At 37.6% G+C, this 23,913-nt stretch overlaps 1 protein-coding gene and 1 pseudogene across 3 annotated transcripts in view; one reads left to right on the top strand and one right to left on the bottom strand.

The window, feature by feature from the left end:
• The window catches only part of TMLHE (trimethyllysine hydroxylase, epsilon), a 147,979-nt gene that overhangs the window by 55,506 nt on the left and 68,560 nt on the right, over positions 1-23,913 (bottom strand). For both annotated transcript variants that reach the window (XM_080909548.1, XM_080909547.1), the window contains exon 5: positions 17,285-17,404. In XM_080909548.1, coding sequence (XP_080765674.1) covers positions 17,285-17,404 — 120 coding nt within the window. The remainder of the gene's footprint in view (positions 1-17,284; positions 17,405-23,913) is intronic.
• Positions 7,031-7,984, top strand: LOC308415721 (UAP56-interacting factor-like; annotated as a pseudogene). Its single transcript has one exon. The product of its transcript is annotated as a UAP56-interacting factor-like (transcript).

Consider the following 23,913-nt stretch of genomic DNA (forward strand, 5'->3'; position numbering starts at 1 on the left):
GCTCATTTCTGGATCTTCTATTCTATTCCATTGATCCACGTGCCTATTTCTGTACCAGTAACATGCAGTTCTCAACACAATTGCCTTGTAATATAGCTTGAGGTCAGGGATAGTGATTCCCGCAGATGTTTTTTTGTTGTTGAGGAAGGATGGATTTCGCTATTCCAGGTCTTTTGTTATTCCATATGAAATTGCACATTGATCTTTCCAATTCCATGAAGAACTGGGTTGGAATTTTGATGGGGATTGCATTGAATCTGTAGATTGCTTTTGGTAGGATGGTCATTTTTAAGATGTTGATCTTTCCAATCCATGAGCATGAGAAATCTTTCCATTTTCTGAGATCCTCCTCAATTTCTTTCTTTAGAAGTTTGAAGTTCTTGTCATACAGGTCCTTCACTTGCTTAGTTAAAGTCACACCAAGGTATTTCATAGTTTTTGTGACGATTGTGAAGGGTACCTTTTTCCTAATTTCTTTCTCCACATGTTTGTCCTTTGAGTAAAGGAAGGCTACTGATTTGTTTGAGTTGATTTTGTATCCAGCCACTTTGCTGAACTTGTTTATCAGCTGTAGGAGTTCTCTGGTGGAATTTTTGGGGTCACTTAAGTACACTATCATGTCATCGGCAAAAAGTAATGTTTTTATCTCTTCCTTTCCGATTTGTATTCCCTTGATCTCCTTTTGCTGTCTAATTGCTCCAGCCAGGACTTCCAGTACTATGTTGAATAGATAGGAGGGAGAGTGGGAAGCCTTGTCGAGTCCCTGATTTTAGTGGGATTGCTTCAAGTTCCCCACCATTAAGTTTGATGTTGGCTGTTGGTTTGCTGTATATTGATTTTATTATGTTTAAGTATGGACCTTGGATTCCTGTTCTTTCCAGTACTTTTAACATGAAGCGGTGTTGAATTTTGTCAAATGCTTTCTCAGCATCTAGTGAGATGACCATGTGGTTTTGTTCTTTGAGTTTGTTTCTATGGTGGATTACATTGATGGATTTCCTTATATTTAACCATCCCTGCATCCAAGGGATGAAGTCTACTTGGTCATGATGAATGATCGTTTTGATGTGTTCTTTGATTCGGTTTGCAAGGATTTTGTTGAGTATTTTTGCATCAATGTTCATAAGTGAGATTGGTCTGAAGTTCTCTTTCCTTGTAAGGTCTTTGTGTGGTTTAGGTACTAGGGTTATTGTAGCCTCAGAAAATGAGTTGGTAGTATTCCATCTGATTCTATCTTGTGGAATAGTTTGGAGAGAATTGGTGTTATGTCCGCAATAAATGTCTGATAAAATTCTGCACTGAACCCGTCTGGACCTGGGCTTTTTTTTGTTGGGAGGCTTTTGCTGACTTCTTCTATTTCTTTAGGTGGTATAGGGTTATTTAGATGGTTTACTTGCTCCTGGTTTAACTTTAGGATCTTGTATCTGTCTAGGAATTCGTCCATTTCCTCCAGATTTTCCAATTTTGTGGAGTATAAGTTTTTGTAGTAGGATCTGTTGATTTCTTGAATTTCCTCAGTTTCAGTTGTTATGTCTCCACTATCCTTTCTGATTTTGTTAATTTGTATACTCTCTCTTTGACCTCTAGTTAGTCTGGCTAGGGGTTTATCAATCTTGTTGATTTTCTCAAAGAACCAACTCTTGGTTTTGTTGATTTTTCAATGGTTCTTTTTGTTTCTATCTGGTCTGTTTCTGCCCTAAATTTGTTTTTGTTTTTTTTTTTTCTTGCTGTCTACTCTTCTTGGGTATATCTGCTTCCTTTTCTTCAAGGTCTTTTAGCTGTGCTGTCAGGTTGCTGATGTAAGCTCTCTCCAGTTTCTTTTTGGAAGCACTTAGGGCTTTGAGTTTTCCTCTCAATACTGCTTTCATTGCATCCCATAGGTTTGGGTATGTTGTGTTTTCGTTTTTGTTGAATTCTAGAAAATCCACAATTTCTTTCTTTATTTCTTCTTTGACCCTGCTATCGTTTAACAGAGCGTTGTTTAGTATCCATGTTTATGTGGGCTTTTTGTTGTCTTTGTTGTTGTTAAAGACCAGCAGTAGACCATGGTGATCTGAGAGGATGCATGGGAGTATTTCAATCTTCTTATATCAATTGAGGCTCGTTCTGTGTCCAGTTATGTGGTCAATTTTCGAGAAGGTGCCATGGGGTGCTGAGAAGAAGGTGTATTCTTTTACTTTAGGATAATATGTTCTGTATATATCTATTAATTCTAGTTGGTTCAAAGTCTCTGCTAGTTTTGCAGTGTCCTTGTTCAGTTTCTGTTTCCATGATCTGTCCATTGGTGAGAGTGGGGTATTAAAGTCTCCCACTATTATTGTGTGGGGTGAAATGTATTTTTTGAGCTTTAGTAGGGTTTCTTTTATGAATGTGGGTGCTTTTTTATTTGGAGCATTTATGTTAAGGATTGAGAGTTCCTCCTGACAGATTTCCCCGGCAATGAGTAAAAAGTGTCCTTCCTTATCTTTTTTGATAACTTTTGGTTGGAAATTTACTTTATTCGATATTAGAATAGCTACTCCAGCTTGCTTCTTGGAGCTGTTTTCTTGGAAGTTTTTTTCCCACTTTTTTACTCTGAGATAGTGTCTGTCTCTGTCTCTGAGATGAGTTTCCTGTATGCAGCAAAAGGCTGGATTTTGTTTATGTATCCAGTCTGATAGCCTATGTCTCTTTATTGGGGAGTTGAGTCCGTTTATGTTAATAGATATCAAGCAATAGTTGTTTCTGTTTCCTGCCATTATTGCTTTTGTGGTTTGAGTTGTGTCTGTTTCTTTTTCTTCTTTTAGTTTTCTTGTTTAGGAGTTTTTCTGTTTTTACTAGGCTGTAGTTCTCCTCATTGTATTGGGTTTTCCACCTATAATTCGTTGTAATGCTGGGTTTGTGGTCAGATATTTTGTAAATTTTGATTTGTCTTGAAATATCTTCATTTCTCTATCGATGGTGATGGATAGTTTTGCTGGGTATAGCAGCTTGGGCTGGCACTTGTGCTCTCTCAAGGTGTGCATGATGTCTGTCCAGGCTCTTCTAGATTTCATAGTCTCTGTTGATAAATCGGGTGTGAGTCGGATTGGCCTGCCTTTATATGTCACCTGACCTTTTACCCTTACTGCTTTTAGTATTCTTTCTTTACTTTGGGCACTTGATGTTTTTAGTATTATGTGTCAGGAGGTATTTGTTTTCTGGTCCAACCTATTTGGAGTTCTGAAGGCTTCTTTTATGCTCGTGGTCATCTCATTCATGAGGGTAGGGAAGTCTTCTTCTACGATTTTGTTGAAGATATTTACTGTGCCTCTTAGTTGATACTCTTCTCCCTCTTCTATTCCTATTATCCTTAGGTTCTGTCTTCTCATTGTGTCTTGGATTTCTTGGACATTTTGGGTTAGGAGTTTTTTTCTTTTGCATCATCTCTGGCTGTTTTGTTTATGTTTGCAATGTTTTCTTCTGCCCCCGAGATTCTCTCTTCGATCTCTTGTAATCTATTGGAAATGCTTGCTTCTGTGACTCCTGATTTCTTTTTTTGGTCTTCTGCCTCTAGGGTTATCTCTTTTAGCGTTTTCTTTATTGTGTCAATTTCTGTTTTAATTTCCCTCTTCCATTCCTTTATTTCTTTGGTTCTGTTTTCCTCTACTTCTTTGAGTTCTTTGAGTGTTTTTCTTTTTTCTTCTTTAAAAGCTTGTGAATTTTTTTGCTTTTCTTCCCGTTCTTGTTTAAGTATCTCTATCAGCCTCTTGAGGTATAATTTCAGGTCTGTGTCTTCTTTTTCTGGAGTGTTTGGAATTCTTATGTTTGCTGTTATGGGAGAGCTGGTTCTGGTGTTGCTAGATTGTCTTGGTTTCCTTGGGATATACTGTTTCCCTTTCCTCTTGCTATTTTGTTGTCAGTGATATGTTCTTGCCTTTCCCTTGTATCTGGTCTGTGTCCCTGGATTTCCACTGGTCCAGGTGTCAGATGGGCCGAGCCCTGTTCTATGCCTCAGAGTCGTCGGGTGGAAACAGAAGTTCCAAAGTTCTGTTTCTGTTTGCTGGCTCAAGCAAGGCAGGGCAGGGCAAGGCAGGGGGTGCACTTTTTGTGTGCACTCCACAGAGATCTCTCTGTTCTCGGCAGCCCCGGTCTCCCACCCACCAGTTGCTCAGCCTCTATGAGCCGCCGTTCTGGGTGGCAGATGGGCCAGGCTCTGCTCTGCGTCCTGAAGTTGCCTCCGTGTGGAAACAGAAGTTCTAAATTTCTGTTCCCGGTCACTGGATCAGGCAGGGCAGGGCAGTGCAACGCAGGGGATGCACTTTCGGTGTGAACTCCGCAGAGATCTCTCTGCTCCTTGGCAGCCCAGGTCTCCCACCCACCAGTTGCTCAGCCTCTATGAGCCACCATTCCGGGTGGCAGATGGGCCAGGCTCGGCTCTGCGTCCTGCCGCTGCTGGGAGGAAATAGAAGTTCTAAGTTTCTGTTCCCAGTCGCTGGATCAGGCAGGGCAGGGCAGGGCAGGGCAAGGCAGGTGGTGCACTTTCGGTGTGAACTCCGCAGAGATCTCTCTGCTCCTCAGCAGCCCCGGTCTCCCACCACCAGTTGCTCAGCCTCTACAAGCTGCCTTTCCGGGTGGCAGATGTGCCAGGCTCCGCTCTCAGTACTTGATTTTTTTAAAGGTTTGATAGTGTGCATTAAAATCTTACTAGTTACAATGAGCATAAAGTACATGTAAAACAAGATGCAACCTGGAAATAGTCAAAGTTTTCTTAGTGTGTAAAGATTAAGCATAATGGTTTCTCTTTTTTTATTTTGGCCTTTATTTTCTTAAACTGCATATAGTCTGTAAGTTGCTTCTGGAATGTTGAGAGCTTTCTGGGGTTAGTATACAATTATCAGTGACTCCATATTATGTCTGCTCTTTTGTGACTGGGTTACCTCACTCAGGATGATATTCTATAGATGCAGCCATTTTCTTAAGAATTTCATAAAGTTATTGTTTCTGAGAGCTGAGTAGTACTCCATTATGTAAATATACCACAATTTTTGCATCCATTCATCTACTGAAGGACATCTGGGTTCTTTCCAGCTTCTGGCTATTATAAATAGAGCTGCTATGAACATTGTGGTGCATGTGTCTTTGTTGTATGTTGGAGCATCTTTGGGGTATATACCCAGAAGTGGGATAACTGGGTCTTCAGGTAGTACTATGTCCAATTTTTTGAGGAACCACCACACTGATTTCCAGAGTGGTTGTACCAGCTTGCAACCCCATCAACAGTGGAAGAATGTTACTCTTTCTCCACATCCTGGCCAGCATCTGCTGTCATCTGAATTTTTGATCTTAGCCATTCTGACTGGTGTGAGGTGGAATCTCATGTTTTCTAACGAGAGACAAGAGGGGCGGGTCTGGATAAGAGGGGTGGTAGGGAGGAGCTGGGAGATGTAGAGTAAGGGAAACCATAAGGGAAAATTATGTGAGAAAATTTTGTTTTATCTATGAAAGGAAAACAAAAATCTTAGTTATATTACTACTGTGAAGATATCCAAAGAAACTAAATTAGTGTACCACAAAGATAGTTGCAGCTCTGTATTTATTGACACACAGCAATTAAAATCCACAGCAGCCAAGTTATAAAATATTCCAAACAACCTACTAATAGAGTTTAAAGAAATTCTGTCTGTCTGTATTTCTTTCACCCACAAACATAAACAAATACATAAAAAGCACTCATACATTTACACATGATTATGCTTTTAGCTTTTAAGAAGAATGAAAATACGTCACTTACTGCAAAATAACTGGAACTAGAGATCAAAATGTTAAGCAAAGTAAGTCAGTGCCATAAAAAATTACTTGTTTTATTGAACGTGAAGTGAACAAGAATTTAAAAAAAAACATGAAACTGAAAGTGGAACTACTAGGGATAATAAAACAGAAAGGAAGGAGTAGAGATAGGTGAAACTAATAGAAGGGATGGATATATATATAAAGTAGATTATAAAAATGGATGGAACTGACTCAGATCATCCGCCACCAGGAACAGCAGAGATCCAGGGACACAGGCCTGGTGAGAAGGCATTCCAAGTAGCCAGGGATCAGGATATCCAGGGACACAGGCCAGGTACAAGGGAGAGGCAAAAAGCAATCACTGACAACAAGACCAGGTATAATCACAGACAACAAGATGGCAAGAGGAAAACGAAAGAACGTACCCCAGGGAAACCAAGAAACCGGGCAACACCAGAACCCACCTCTCCCATCACAGCAAACAGCAAAATGCCAAACACTCTAGAAAAAGAAGACACAGACCCGAAATCATACCTCAAGATGATGATAGAGATACTTAAACAATAACGGGAGGAAAAGCACAAAGAATTAGAAGCTTTTAAAGAGGAAACAAGAAAAACACTCAAAGAACTCAAAGAACTAGAGGAAAACAGAACGAAGGAGATGAAGGAATGGAAGAAGGAATTTAAAACGGAAAGGGACACAATAAAAAAAAACACTAAAAGAGAAAATTCTAGAGCTAGAAAACATAAAAATGAAATCAGGAATCACAGATGCAAGCATTTCCAACAGACTACAAGAGATGGAAGATAGACTCTCGGGGGCCGAAGATGACACTGAAAACATAGACAAAATAGTCAGAGAAGATGCAAAAACCAAAAAGCTCCTAACCCAAAATGTCTAGGAGATCCAGGACAAGTGAGAAGATCAAACTTAAGGATAATAGGAATAGAAGAGGGCAAAGAATATCAACTAAAGGCACAGTAAATATCTTCAACCAAATTGTAGAAGAAAACTTCCATACCCTTAAGAATGAGATGACCATGAGCATAAAACAAGCCTACAGAACTCCAAATAGGTTGGACCAGAAAAGAAATTTCTCCCGACACATAATATTCAAAACGCTAAGTGCCTAAAGCAAAGAAAAAAATATTAAAAGCAGTAAAGGAAAAAGGACATGTAACATATAAAGTCAGACCAATCAGAATCACACCCGACTTCTCAACAGAGACTATGAAAGCTAGAAGAGGCTGACTGCTCCGACGTGGCAACCCCAGTCATGAACCAGTTTGGCACCCGGTTGTTGGGAGCCACGGCGACTCCGCCGCAGCCGCCGAAAGCCCGGAGCAATGAGAACCTCGACAAAATCGATATGTCCCTGGATGAAATTATCAAACTGAATAGAAAGGAAGGAAAGAAGCAAAATTTTCCAAAACTAAATAGAAGACTCCAGCAAAGTGGTACCTGGAAATTCAGGATGAGAGTACGGTGGGGAATCCAGCAAAATTCTGGTTTTGGTAAAACTGGTGTGAGCCGTAGAGGAAGAGCACTTCCTGGAAAGAGACGTCCTTATGGAGTCATCACTGGCCTTGCAGCCAGGAAAGCAACTGGTATTCGAAAGGGAATAAGTCCTATGAATCATCCACCTCTAAGTGACAAGAATATAGAACGATATTTTCCAGCATTAAAACGGAAGACAAGTCTTCTGAGACAAAATGAAGTGCAAAGGAAACCAGTTGCAGTTCTCAAGAGGCCTAATCAGCTAAACAGAAAAAATAACATTCCTGCTAATTTTACCAGGAGTGGAAATAAATTAAGTCATCAGAAAGACACTCGTCAGGCAACTTTTCTTTTCAGAAGAGGCCTGAAGGTTCAGACCCAGTTGAACACATAACAGCTGATAGATGATATGGTAGCAAAGAGAACGCGTCAATGGCGGACTTCCATCACAAATGGAGGAATTTTGACTGTATCCATTGACAATCCTGGAGCTGTACAGTGTCCGGTAACTCAGAAGCCACGATTAACTTGTACTGCTGTACCCTCATTCTTGACAAAAAGAGAACAGTCAGATGTTAAGAAAGTTTCTAAAGGCGTCCCTCTACAGTTTGACATAAATAGTGTGGGAAAACAGACAGGAATGACTTTGAATGAATGATTTGGGATACTGAAAGAGCAAAGAGCCAACCTCACCTTCAGCAAAGGAGGAAGCCGCTTTGTGACTGTGGGATAGATCCCTGTCCAAGGAGCTTTTAAGTGTTGACTGTTTGAAAAGTTGATTTGCTTGAAGAGTTCATCGGAGAAGTTCAAGAAACTTGACTTCAGAATATTCACAAGCCTAAATAACTTTATTTTTGAAGGGTTTTGTTTCTGTTTTTTTTTTAAATGTATAAATAATGCCCTGAAAGAATAGCAGGGAATATACCTATCTGTTCTTAAAAGATTTCATGGTTGGCCCGAACAAAGTGGTTCTCTGTTGACTTCTTTGATTCCTCATGAAGAAGAGGGAAGACAGAAAGATAGAAATTGATTATTTTTATGAGCGTGATATTTAGGATCTCATCACTTTTATCCAGTTTTTAGGTCTTGCCATGATAAATCTTAAACTTGAGAAATAGAGTACACCTATTGTTGTTACTTCCCATCCGTGTGCTGGTGTCGAGGACAGCCACCTCTCTACCTTTACTGGTGTTTTTAAACTGGAGGAGAATTTCGGTTTTGACTTTTGAGGTTTATGGAAATGTTTGGAACTTGGTTCATTTTTCAGTTATTGTTAGATTAAACTCCCTGAGTTCTAAGCACTTAGTATTAAGCTTTTAATAAAAAACGTGGCTCTCAGGATTAGTCTCAGACCAAATGTGTCAGGGCTGCAAATGCTTATGTACAAAGTTATCTGATAGGTCCTTGGAGGAGATGCCTAATACAAAACCCTGATAGTTTGTGTTTAGTATAAATGGAGAAAACACAAAAGGCATTAGCAAACTAAAGGATCGGAAATGGAAAAAATAAAAACCTGAGTCATAGTTACACTATCTGGATTTACTTCTGTCTTGAGTCTAGTGTCCACGATTCTTCTATAAATGATGCTTACAAGAATTACAATTTTTAAAATGAGTTGAATCCTTGGGTATTTTGATAGTACACTTACTAGATATAAAGTCCTATGTTTCATATTTAAAAGCTTTTTGGTAAAGCTTTTAGACTTGATAAGTTCAATAATTTATAACTCCCCAGACAGAAATCTACTTGTATGTCACAAAGGGGAAAAAGCAAAATTATAAAGAAGTTACAGTTAACTGTACATGTTCACTGTTCCTTCTGTCATTCAAAATTCAGGCATTATAGGGAGAAAAGGTTTTTTCTTACTCTGGAGGGCTGCTGTGCCCATGTTGTACTGAGAGCGCCCCCATGGTCAGAGTCATAAATTACAGTGAAATGCCAAACTGTAGCAACAAATTCCAGCCACAGATTATCAAGTGTGGCCAGTTTGAAGCCTGACCTGTTTCGCTATGATTTCAAGTTTGAGTGGGTGTTTAAGTCTCTGTTGTTGATTTCTCCTGTAAAGACAGAGCACTATACTTCCTGCCTGCCTTCATTGTGTCCTAGACTTCATTGTCTTTGACGTTCTTCAAGTTTCTTACTGGCTTGTGCTAGTCATGGGAAAATCAGCAACAATGTCACCCTTATACCAAAGATGTAAATCTTTCCTCAGCTCAGCATCTGTTATCTGCCAGTATGTGTACTTGAGAAGGGGAGGGGTTTGGAGGCTAATCACAGAATCTGAAAGTAAACTCCAGTTTCTCCTTAGCTGTAATGCTTTTCACTGAGGCCAAGGACTCATTGTAAAACAGTTTTGTCAATATGAATATTTATATTTGGTTCAGAAACAAAACATTTTAGAGTGGTTTGCTGGTACCTTATTTTAAAGCAAAGGAAAAACAACTGAGCAAGAACGCTATCTTTGGAACAGTTTTAAAAATATGACATAAAGTCTTTGTTTCTTGTTGTTTTAAATATTATACAGAGGTAATAGTAATTCCATTTTTGGAAATTCTTAAAAATTGCCCAAATGTTGACACTAAGTACATTGAAAAAGTGTCTTTGGTATAGAAATATTTGCTCTTCATGCATTTGTGATTTAATTTTTGTTCAAATTTTGCCTTTGATACAACTAAGTTAAACTCTTGAGTGCTGACATGTATATAAACAAAACAATATGCTTTGTTGGAGGGAAATTTTGTTTCTTAGAATGTGATGTAGTCATCCTTGTTTAGTTCTTGAAATCTTTTTTTTAAAATTTAAACAGGGTGCAACTTAAAATTTCCTTTGCATCAAGGTGTATGCAAAACATTGATGCAGTGCATCACAAAGGGAGCACTTGTATTAAATGAGCAGGTGCTTTACACTGTACTTTTTGGTGTTTTTTGGAAAAGTTACATTAGATTTGTTCTGAAGCTGTTCATTTTTGACAAATAAAATGTAACAAGTTTCACACACGTTATTCGGAACTATAAAGATTGAGTTGTGGTTTTTTTTTTAGATTGTTCTGTATTGCAAAGCACCTTGTAGTGACTTTATTGATGATCTCTGGGATTTGAAGTTACTGACCAGCTAAATCTCCACACTTGGTGTTCCTCTGACTTTTGACCATCTCGTGCGTAGGTGATGTGAAGTTCCAACATGAGGCCACCAAGGGGCATTAAAGATCCTCACATTGTTATAACTTGGAGCACAGAAGCAAATGAGCCGTTAGAGACGATCTTCGTTAGCTCCTCTTCTTACATTTTAGTGACACTGACATTTTCTAAGACACACTTGTAGCAGTCATGTTTTGAGCCTCATGTCTTATAATTCTCAGTGGACAATAAACGACTTTATACATAGATAGTAGTTTTGTGGTATTTAATGTCAGAAATCTAAGAATTAGTAATAGCCCTATATCAGCATTTGTGGTGCGCTCAGTAAATCTACTCTTCCAGTGATAATGCCTACTTACTTTGATATTGAAACTCATTAATTAGGAAAGGGCAGTGTTCCAATGTACACCAGGAAGATGATTTCTAATTCAAGACCCCATCTCAAAATTAACTCACAGAGGAAAAAGACTGATGTTCAAATCTGTCCTATATTTTTAAACATATACAAACTTTTTACTATATTAATCATAATCAAATTATAAAATTTATATTTAAGAAACATGGGTGTGGTTGTCAACGTTTCAGTTTTGTTAAAAATTGCCTGTAATGTAATTTCTACAATATATGCAATTTGGGGGTATGAAGAGATTTAAAAAATTAGTTGTCATACAAAGAATTCCATATATTCCAAATGCAGGCAATATTAAAGCAAAAAAGAACTTAAAAAAAAAGAAAGCTAGAAGAACCTGGACAGACACCATGCAGACCCTAAGAGAGGACAGGTGCCAGCCAAAGCTGCTATACCCAGCAAAACTATCAATCACCATAGATGGAGAGATGAAGATATTCCAAGATAATTTTGAATTTACACAATATCTGACAACAAAGCCAGCACTACAACAAATTTTAGGGGGAAATCCAATATAACAAGGGGAACTACATCCTAATTAAAACAAGAAAACTCCTAAGCAAGAAAACCAAAAGAAGAAAGACATACAGGCACAATTCAACCTCCAAAAGCAAAAATAGCAGGAAACACCAACCACTATACCTTGATATCTGTTAACATAAATGGACTCAATTCCCCCATAAAAAGATATAGGCCATAAGACTGGATACATAAACAACACCCAGCTTTTTGCTGCATACAGGAAACTCATCTCAGAGACAAAGACAGACACTATCTTAGAGTAAAAGCTTGGGAAAAGGTCATTGTAATATCGAATAAAGTAGATTTTCAACCAAAAGTTATCAAAAAAAGATAAGGAAGGACATTTTTTACTCATTACAGGGGAAATCTGTCAGGAGGAATTCAAAATCCTTAACATATTCGCTCCAAATACAAAAGCACCAATATTTATAAAAGAACCCCTACTAAAGCTCAAAAATTACATTGCCCACCACACAATAATAGTGTGAGACCTCAATATCCCACTCTCACCAATGCACAGATCATGGAAACAAGAACTGAAAAAGGAAACTGTAAAATTAGCAGAGGTTATGAACCAACTGGAATTAATAGATATCTATAGAACATATCATCCTAAAACAAAACAATACACCTTCTTTTCAGGACCTCATGGCAACTCCTCGAAAACTAACCACATAATTGATCACATAACTAGCCTCAATAGATATAAGAAGATTGAAATATTCCCATGCATCCTTTCAGATCACCATGGTCTACAGCTGGTCTTTAACAACAAAAAAGACAACAAAAAGAACACATACACATGGAAACTAAACAATGCTCTATTGAACGATAGCAGGGTCAAAGAAGAAATAAAAAAAGGAATTAAGGATTTTCTAGAATTCAATGAAAACGAAAACACAACATACCCAAACATATGGGATGCGATGAAAGCAGTACTGAGAGGAAAACTCATAGTGCTGAGTGCTTCCAAAAAGAAACTGGAGAGAGCATACACCAGCAACTTGACAGCACAGCTGAAAGCTCTAGAACAAAAGGAAGCTGATACACCCAAGAGGAGTAGACTGCAAGAAATAATCAAACTTAGGGCAGAAATAGACCAAATAGAAACAAAAAGAACAAAGAATCAACAAAACCAAGAGCTGGTTCTTCGAGAAAATCAACAATATTGATAAACCCTTAGCCAGACTAACTAGAGGGCAAGGAGAGAGTATACAAATTAACAAAATCAGAAAGGAAAGTGGAGAAATAACGACTGAAACTGAGGAAATTCAAGAAATCATCAGATCGTACTACAAAAGCCTATTCTCCAAAAAACCTGGAAAATCTGGAGGAAATGGATGAATTCCTAGATAGCTACAAGATCCTAAAGTTAAACCAGGACCAGGTAAACCATCTAAATAATCCCATAACACCTATAGAAATAGAAGCAGTCATCAAAAGCCTCCCAACAAAAAAAAGCCCAGGTCCAGATGGGTTCAGTGCAGAATTTTATCAGACATTTATTGCAGACATGACACCAATACTCTCCAAACTATTCCACAAAATAGAATCAGATGGAACACTACCTAACTCATTTTTTGAGGCCACAATAACCCTCGTTCAAAAACCACACAAAGACCATTACAAGGAAAGAGAACTTCAGACCAATCACACTTATGAACATTGATGCAAAAATACTTAACAAAATCCTTGAATACCAAATCCAAGAACACATCAAAACGTACAGTAACCATGATCAAGTAGGCTTCATCCCTGGGATGCAGGGATGGTTTAATATATGAAAATCAATCAGTGTAATCCACCAATACTAACAAACTCAAAGAAAAAAACCACATGGTCATCTCACTAGATGCTGAGAAAGCATTTGACAAAATTCAACACCTCTTCATGTTAAAAGTCTTGGAAAGAACAGAAATCCAAGGCCCATACCTAAACATAAAAAAAGCAATATACAGCAAACCAACAGCCAACATCAAACTTAACGGAGGGAAACTTGAAGCAATCCCACTAAAATCAGGGACCTGACAAGGCTGTCCACTCTCCCCCTACCTATTCAACATAGTACTGGAAGTCCTGGCTGGAGGAATTAGACAGCAAAAGGAAATCAAAGGGATACAAATTGAAAAGGAAGAAGTAAAAACATCACTATTTGCAGATGACATGATAGTGTACTTAAGCGACCCCACAACTTCCACCAGAGAACTCTTACAGCTGTTAAACAAGTTCAGCAAAGTGGCTGGATATAAAATTAACTCACACAAATAAGTAGCCTTCTTCTACTCAAAGGACAAACATGAGGAGAAAGAAATTAGGGAAAATATACCCTTAACAATAATCACAAAAAATATGAAATACCTTGGTGTGACTCTAACTAAGCAAGTGAAAGACCTGTATGACAAGAACTTCAAACCTCTAAAGAAGGAAATCAAGGAAGATCTTAGAAAATGGAAAGATCTCCCATGCTCATGGATTGGAAGGATCAACTTTGTAAATATGGCCATCTTAACAAAAGTAATCTACAGATTCAATGCAATCCCCATCAAAATACCAACCCAGTTCTTCATGGAATTGGAAAGATCAATGTGTAATTTCATCATGAATAACAAAAGACCTAGAGTAACAAAATCCATCCTCAACAACAAGAAAGCATCTGTGGGAATCACTATCCCTGACCTCAAGCTATATTACAAGGCAATTGTGCTGAAAACTGCATGGTACTGGCACAGAAATTGGCACGTGGATCAATGGAATAGAATAGAAGATCCAGAAATGAGCCCTCACATATATGGTCACCTGATTTTTGACAAAGGAGCTGTAAACATTCAATGGAAAAAGGACAGCCTCTTCAACAAACAGTGTTGGTCCAACTGCCACACAGAATGCAAAAGAATGAAAAATAGACCCTTTCTTAACTCCTTGTTCAAAGGTCAAGTGCAGTTGGATCAAAGATATCCACATTAATCCAGGTACATTGAAACTATTAGATGAGAAAGTAGGGAAAACCTTAGAACATATAGGCACAGCAGAAAATTTCCTGAACAGAACACCAATGGCTCATGCTCTAAGGTCAAAGATTGACAAATGGATCTAAATTAGATTGCAAAGTTTTTGTAAGGCTAAGGACATTGTCAAGAAAACAAAACAGCAGCCAATAGAGCGGGAGAAGATCTTTACCAACCCCACATCAGATAGAGGCCTAATATCCAAGATATACAAAAACTCAAGAAGCTAGACACCATAGAATCAAACAACCCCATTAAAAATGGGGTACAGAGCTAAACAAAAAGTTCTCAATTGAGGAATATTGAATGGCTGAGAAGCATCTAAGGAAGTGCTCAACATCATTAGCCATCAGGGAAATGCAAATCAAAACAACCCTTAGATTCCACCTCACACTAGTCAGATTGGCCAAGATCCAAAACTCAGATGACAGCAGACGCTGGCGAGGATGTGGAGAAAGAGGAACCCTTCTCCACTGTTGGTGAGGTTGTAAACTTGTATAACCTCTCTGGAAATCATTCTGTTGCTTCCTCAGAAATTTGACCTGAAGACCCAGCTATTCCACTTCTGGGCATATACCCCAGAGACACTCCAATATAAAACAAACATACATGTACCACAATGTTCATAGCAGCTCTATTTATAATATCCAGAAGCTGGAAAGAATCCAGATGACCTTCAGTAGATGAATAGATACAAAAATTGTGGTACATTTACACAATGGAGTACTACTCAGCTATTAGAGAAAAAAAAATGACCTTATGAAATTCTTAAGAAAATGGATGCATCTAGATAATGCCATCCTGAGTGATATAACCCAGTCACAAAACAAAATACACAATAGCAGTCACTGATAATTGGATACTAACCCCAGAAATCTTAGAACTCCCCCAGAAACAACTCACAGACTGTGTGAAGTTCAAGAAAAAAAAAAGTAAAAAAACCATGATGTTTACTCCTTACACACCACAAAAACCTTGACTAATTCCAGGTTACATCCTATTTTACATGTACCTTATGCTCATTGTAACTAGTAAGATCTTAATGCACACTATCAAACCATATAAAAAATAAGCCAAGCACTGACAAAAATGTATTCGTGTACTTTTATGCAAAAATGCTTAAAATTTGTACTTTTATATTTGTTTTTCTTAAATAAAGTTCTTCAATAAAAAAAATTGTATGGAACTATCACATTTAGACTCCTCTTTATATTTAGTGTATGCTAATAATTTTTGCAACGTATTAACTGTAGATATTTTATAAAGCTTAGCTAGAAAAAGGATATAAAAAAGAATACACATACAAAGAAAAATAATAGTGTCTAGGCAAATATACAAAAGTGGAGAATTGATAAAGGTGAATTATAGGAAGTCAGCAGGTATGGAAAGGATACAGGGAAAGCTACAGTTAAAGAAAGGATGACACCTAAAACACAGGTGGTTTTAAAAAGGATAAGCAGTGGTGATTACAATAACTAACGTTAATTACAACTAATCTTTACTAAATACTTAGTGTTGAGATAATGTTACATGCTTTAAATTTACTACATAATTTAATTTCTTGTAAATATTAATGGCAGATTATATTGCTAATCTCATTTTTCAGAGGACATTATGGAAGCTTGGAGATTTTAACTTACATGCTCAAAATCAAAAAGCTAATAATATATGTTCAGGGTTGGGTTGCAGATCAAAGTCTAGTTGATGTCATAACCTTAACCCTTCACTACTAACTCTATGCTACAAATCTACTCAGTCTTTACAGCTGACAAGAAAAGGTAAAAAGCAAACATAGTAGTTATCTCGTGTCTTCAAATGTGAACACATGTGTATGCCATCATACATGTGTGGAGGCCAGAGGAAAAATTGTGGGTATCATCGGTTCTCCCATTCCACCACGTGGATATCCCAGGGACTGAACTCAGGTTATCAGGTTTGATGACAAGTATCTTAGCCAGCTAGTCATCTAATTGGTCCAAATATTCTTAACATACAAATTCTTCAAATGAACCAATATATTACTGTTACCAATATAACCGTAATCAGCTAGGTATCACCACCCTCTTCTACTATCTTTTTAATACCACATGTATATATATATATATATATATATATATATATATATATATATATATATATATATATATATAATCATTTTACTAATATCATTGCTTCAGGTTCACAATCTGTATGCAGAAGCAAGAACAACAATCACAAAGTAAGAAATGTAGAGGCCTCTAGTAAGAAGCAAATGGTAAGAAATTTTACCTACTGATTTGCTATGAAAAAAGTTATTTTTAGCCATCTCTCCTCTCCAATTTCTTATAAGATTCAGACTCTTCTTAATATCATTTTAATAACAGCAGTGTTTTTAGTACAGACCCCTTTGCTATAATGTAGTTACTAAGTGTTTTAAAAAGATAAATTTTCACTGTATAGCCCAGGCTCTCTGAACATAGTAAAATTCACTTACCTCTACCTCCTACTGGAATTAAAGGCCTATGCCACCATGCCTAGCCCTCCTAAAATGCACTTTATAAAGCTCATAGATAACTTTTTTGGTGAATTGTATTTACTTTGAGAAAATACTGTATCCCTGTATAGTGGCTTATAAAATGTAAGCAAGGGGATTTAGGATTTTTCAAGGCTAGGCTGCATAGTGAGTTCTAGTTCTAAGAAAAGCAGTTAGGTCAACAGTATAAGCCAGTGTCTGTTTCTTGCCACATACACCACATGTGTATGTGTTATATTTTAGATACAAGTTTCATTACTAAAAGTTTAATGAAGACTGAATGAGAATATTTCAAAATGACTGTATTTCCAGGTAAAGACAAACACACTCATATAGGTCTATAGTATATAGGTATAATCTTCATTGAAATAGAATAGACAATGATTAAAAAACTATTCAAGATCATTAACTGGAAGGATACTGCACTGAAAAATTCTAATATACTTACCCACAGGGCTCTTGAAAGTAGGTAGTGTCAGTATGCCGATCTAGAGCTAGCTTGGTGTATGCAGTGTCACCTCTGGAAAAATCTGAAGTGAAATACCACATCCTTCCATAGATAGTTTCTCTGCCATATAAAATCAATAAAAAACTATTATATATTTATAAATTTATTTCATTCTTCATTGTTTTACATATCTATATGTATATATAATACTGTTATAGATTGCTATCTATAAGGTGAAATTGATAGTTAAAAAACACAAGTCTTGAAAATTCTCTCAACTGATATTCAAGAACACAGACTGAAAACCATTGAAAACATTATACATTCTAAAATCTCAGGGATCACTGCATCATGTTGATTATATGACTACTTTAATAGTCTCCTCATTCAAGAACATTCCCTGTATTTACTTTCCTTTTATAGAAACAATGTTGTGGCTACTTGTAGTAAGGGACAATTTTAATCAATTTATATAATAATGTCTGTCATTAATATTAAGATTTTCAACAATAGTCCTTTTATAACATATTAGATAATATAATAACTGGGACTAACAGAAGATTTTCCATTTTATTCATGTATTATAGAAATATTTATCTTCATTTAATCTTTTAAACATAGAGAAATAAAGAAGAGAAAATGACCTGCCAGGCGGAACGGCGGCTCATAGAGGCTGAGCAACTGGTAGGTGGGAGACCTGGGCTGCAGGGGAGCAGAGAGATCTCTGTGGAGTACACAAAGAAAGTGCACCCCCTGCCTTGCCCTGCCCTGCTGTGCCTGATCCAGCAAACAGAAACAGAAAGTTGGAACTTCTGCTCACACCTGACGACTCTGAGACATAAAACAGGGCTCGACTTCTGACACCTCAACCAGTGGAGAACCATGGACACAGAACAGATACAAGGGAAAGGTAAGAACATATCACTGACAACAAAATGGCAAGAGGAAAGAGAAAGAGTATATCCAAAGGGAACCAAGACAACCTAGCAACACCAGAGCCCAGCTCTCCCATGACAGCAAACATCGGAACTCCAAACACTCCAGAAAAAGAAGACACAGACCTGAAATCATGCCTCAAGACGCTGATAGAGTTACTTAAACAAGAAAGGGAGGAAAAGCAAAAAGATTCAGAAGCTTTTAAAGAAGAAACAAGAAAAACACTCAAAGAACTCAAAGAACTAGAGGAAAACAGAACCAAAGAAATAAAGGAATGGAAGAGGGAAATTAAAACTGAGATTGACACAATAAAGAAAACACTAAAAGAGATAACCCTAGAGTCAGAACACCAAAAAAAGAAATCAGGAGTCACAGAAGCAAGCATTTCCAATAGATTACAAGAGAACAAAAAGAGAATCGCGGGGGCAGAAGACAACATTGCAAACATAGACAAAACAGCCAGAGAAGATGCAAAAAACAAAAAGCTCCTAACCCAAAATGCCCAGGAAATCCAAGACACAATGAGAAGACCGAACCTAAGGATAATAGGAATAGAAGAGGGAGAAGAGTATCAACTAAGGGGCAGAGTAAATAACTTCAACAAAATCATAGAAGAAAACTTCCATACCCTCACAAATGCGATGACCACAAGCATAAAAGAAGCCTTCAGAACTCCAAATAGGTTGGAACAGAAAAGAAATACCTCCCGACACATAATAGTAAAAACATCAAGCGCCCAAAGTAAAGAAAGAATACTAAAAGCAGTAAGGGAAAAAGGTCAAGTAACATATAAAGGCAGACCAATCAGACTCACACCCGATTTCTCAACAGAGACTATGAAAGCTAGAAGAGTCTGGACAGACATCATGCACTCCTTAAGAGAGCACAAGTGCAGCACAAGCTGCTATACCCAGCAAAACTATCCATCACCATCGATGGAGAGACAAAGATATTTCAAGACAAATCAAAATTCACACAATATCTGACCACAAACCCAGCACTACAACGAATTATAGGTGGAAAACCCAATACAATGAGGGAAAATACAGCCTAGTAAGAACAAGAAAATTCCTAAACAAGAAAACTAAAAGAAGAAAAAAACACAGACACAACTCAACCCAAAAAAGCAATAATGGCAGGAAACAGAAACAACTATTCCTTGATATCTATTAACATAAATGGTCTCAACTCCCAAATAAAGAGACATAGACTATCAGACTGGATACATAAGCAAAATCCAGCCTTTTGCTGCATACAGGAAACTCATCTCGGAGACAAAGACAGACACTATCTAAGAGTAAAAGGGTGGGAAAAAAACTTCCAAGCAAACAGCTCCAAGAAGCAAGCTGGAGTGGCTATTCTAATATCGAATAAAGTAAATTTCCAACCAAAAGTTACCAAAAAAGATAAGGAAGGACACTTTTTATTCATTACCGGGGAAATCTTTCAGGAGGAACTCTGAATCCTTACCATATATGCTCCAAATAAAAAAGCACCCACATTCATAAAAGAAACCCTACTAAAGCTCAAAAAATACATTTCACCCCACAAAATAATAGTGGGAGACTTTAATACCCCACTCTCACCAATGGACAGATCATGGAAACAGAAACTGAACAAGGACACTGCAAAACTAGTAGAGACTTTGAACCAACTAGAATTAATAGATATATACAGAACATACTATCCCAAACTAAAAGAATACACCTTCTTCTTACCACCCCATGGCACCTTCTCGAAAATTGACCACATAATTGGACACAGAATGAGCCTCCATCGATATAAGAAGATTGAAATACTCCCATGCATCCTCTCAGATCACCATGGACTACGGCTGGTCTTTAACAACAACAAAGACAACAAAAAGCCCACATACACATGGAAACTAAACAATGCTCTGTTAAAGGATATCAGGGTCAAAGAAGAAATAAAGAAATTAAGGATTTTCTAGAATTCAACGAAAACGAAAACACAACATACCCAAACCTATGGGATGCAATGAAAGTAGTATTGAGAGGAAAACTCATAGCCCTAAGTGGTTCCAAAAAGAAACTGGAGAGAGCTCACATCAGCAACCTGACAGCACAGCTAAAAGCCCTAGAACAAAAGGAAGCAGATATACCCAAAAAGAGTAGACGGCAAGAAATAATCAAAATTAGGGCAAAAATAGACCAAATAGAAACAAAAAGAACCATTGAAAAAATCAACAAAACCAAGAGTTGGTTCTTTGAGAAAATCAACAATATTGATAAACCCCTAGCCAGACTAACTAGAGGGCAAAGAGAGAGTATCCAAATTAACAAAATCAGAAAGGAAAGTGGGGACATAACAACTGAAACTGAGGAAATTCAAGGAATCATCAGATCCTACTACAAAAACTTATACTCCACAAAATTGGAAAATATGGAGGAAATGGATGAATTCCTAGACAGATACAAGGTCCCAAAGTTAAACCAGGACCAAGTAAACCATCTAAATAACCCTATAACACCTAAAGAAATAGAAGAAGTCATCAAAAGCCTCCCAACCAAAAAAAGCCCAGGTCCAGACAGGTTCAGTGCAGAATTTTATCAGACATTTATTGCGGACATAACAGCAATACTCTCCAAACTATTCCAGAAGATAGAATCAGATGGAATACTACCTAACTCATTTTTTGAGGCTACAATAACCCTCGTTCCTAAACCACACAAAGACCCTACAAGGAAAGAAAACTTCAGACCAATCTCACTTCTGAACATTGATGCAAAAATACTCAAGAAAATCCTTGCAAACCGAATCCAAGAACACATCAAAACGATCATTCATCATGACCAAGTAGGCTTCATCCCTGGGATGCAGGGATGGTTTAACATAAGGAAATCCATCAACGTAATCACAAACTCAAAGACCAAAATCACATGGTCATATCACTATTCGCTGAGAAAGCATTCGACAAAATGCAACACCCCTTCATGTTAAAGTCCTGGAAAGAAGAGAAATCCAAGGCCCATACTTAAACATAATAAAAGCAATATACAGCAAACCAACAGCCAACATCAAACTTAATGGCGAGAAACTTGAAGGAATCCCACTAAAAACAGGGACTTGACAAGGCTGCCCACTCTCTCCCTACCTATTCAACATAGTACTGGAAGTCCTGGCAGGAGCAATTAGACAGCAAAAGGAGATCAAGGGGATACAAATCGGAAAGGAAGAGATAAAAACATCACTCTTTGCTGATGACATGATAGTGTACTTAAGTGACCCCAAAAAATTCCACCAGAGAACTCCTACAGCTGATAAACAAGTTCAGCAAAGTGGCTGGATACAAAATTAACTCAAGCAAATCAGTAGCCTTCCTATACTCAAAGGACAAACATGTGGAGAAAGAAATTAGGGAAAACGTACCCTTCACAATCGTTACAAAAACTATGAAATACCTTGGTGTGACTCTAACTAAGCAAGTGAAGGACCTGTACGACAAGAACTTCAAACCTCTAAAGAAAGAAATTGAGGAGGATCTCAGGAAATGGAAAGATCTCCCATGCTCATGGATTGGAAAAATCAACATCTTAAAAATGGCCATCCTACAAAAAGCAATCTACAGATTCAATGCAATCCCCATCAAAATTCCAACCCAGTTCTTCATGGAATTGGAAAGATCAATGTGCAATTTCATATGGAATAACAAAAGACCTAGAATAGCGAAATCCATCCTCAACAACAAAAAAACATATGCGGGAATCACTATCCCTGACCTCAAGCTATATTACAAGGCAATTGTGCTGAAAACTGCATGGTACTGGTACAGAAATAGGCATTGGATCAATGGAATAGAATAGAAGATCCAGAAATGAGCCCTCAAGTATATGGTCACCTGATTTTTGACAAAGGAGCAGTAAACATTCAATGGAAAAAGGACAGCCTATTCAACAAATGGTGCTGGTCTAACTGGCACTCAGCATGCAAAAGAATGAAAATAGACCCGTTCTTATCTCCTTGTACAATGCTCAAGTGTAAGTGGATCAAAGATCTCCACATTAAACCAGATACACTGAAACTATTAAATGAGAAAGTAGGGAAAACCTTAGAACACATAGGTACAGGAGAAAATTTCCTGAACAAAACACCAATGGCTCAAGCTCTAAGGTCAAAGATTAACAAATGGGACTTAATGAGATTGCAAAGTTTCTGTAAGGCTAAAGACATCATCAAGAAAACAAAACAGCAACCAACAGAATGAGAAAAGATCTTTACCAACACCACATCAGATAGAGGCCTAATATCCAAGGTGTACAAGGAACTCAAAAAGCTAGACACTAGAGAATCAAATAACTCTATTAAAAAATGGGGTACAGAGCTAAACAAAACGTTTTCAGTTGAGGAACACCGAATGGCCGAGAAACACCTGAGGAAGTGCTTGACATCCTTAGCCATCAGGGAAATGCAAATCAAAACAACCCTGAGATTCCACCTCACACCAGTCAGATTGGCCAAGATCCAAAACTCAGATGACAGCAGATGCTGCGGAGGCTGTGGAGAAAGAGGAACACTTCTCCACTGTTGGTGGGGTTGCAAGCTAATACAACCACTCTGGAAATCTGTCTGGCGATACCTCAGAAAATTGGATATAGTACTACCTGAAGACCCAGCTATTCCACTTCTGGGCATATACCCCAGAGACACTTTAATACACAACAAAGATATATGCACCACAATGTTCATAGCAGCTCTATTTATAATAGCCAGAAGCTGGAAGGAACCCAGATGTCCTTCAGAAGATGAATGGATACAAAAATTGTGGTACATTTACACAATGGAATACTACTCAGCCACCAGATACAATGACTTAACCAAATTCTTAAGAAAATGGCTGCATCTAGAGAATATCATCCTGAGTGAGATAACCCAGTCACAAAAGAACAGACATAATATGCAGTCACTGATAGTGGGATGCTAACCCCAGAGGCTTGCACTCCCCCAGAAACAACTCACAGACTGTATGAAGTCCAAGAAATAAAGAAAACAAAAAAAATATACATATATTTACAAAACAAGAAGACTTTGACTATTTCCATGTTGCCTTTTGTTTTGCATGTACTCTACGCTTATTGTAACTATTAGGTTTTCAATGCATACTGTCAAGCCCTTGAAAAAAATCAAGTACTGACTAAAAAAATATATTCACATGGTTTTATGTAAAAATTATTTCAATGTATGCAAAAACAGTACTGACAAAAATGTATAATTTTAAGCAAAAATGTTTAAAATCTGTACATTTATCTTTGTTTTGTTAAATAAAGTCATTTAAAAAAAAGAAGAGAAAATGAGAAATGAAGAATAGTAATAAAAATAATACTACATTTAGGAGCAGGAAATCTGCGGTATTTAAACCTACATAACTGCTTACTATCAGAATAATCTTGGAAAAGTCACTGAGTGTCTTAGCATCAGGTGCTTATCAGTGGAATAGAGAATAAAATTACACAATTTAAAGGTTGTTGTAGGAAAGGCTGTGCTTGCTGATCAGCCTCATAGGCACTTTTACACCTCGACCAAGAGAGAACCTGGGGCAGAGGTCCAGGACTCCGGGATCTGCCCTGGAAAGGCAGTGCTCAAAGTTCTGCTCCACAGGTGCTTTTACACCTGGACCAGAGGTGAGCTCAAACATAGGCCTGGGGTGGGAACAATGGAAGTACTCAGAGAGCAGA

Source organism: Micromys minutus, assembly GCF_963924665.1.
Source record: "Micromys minutus genome assembly, chromosome: X".
Taxonomy (NCBI): Eukaryota; Metazoa; Chordata; class Mammalia; order Rodentia; family Muridae; genus Micromys; species Micromys minutus.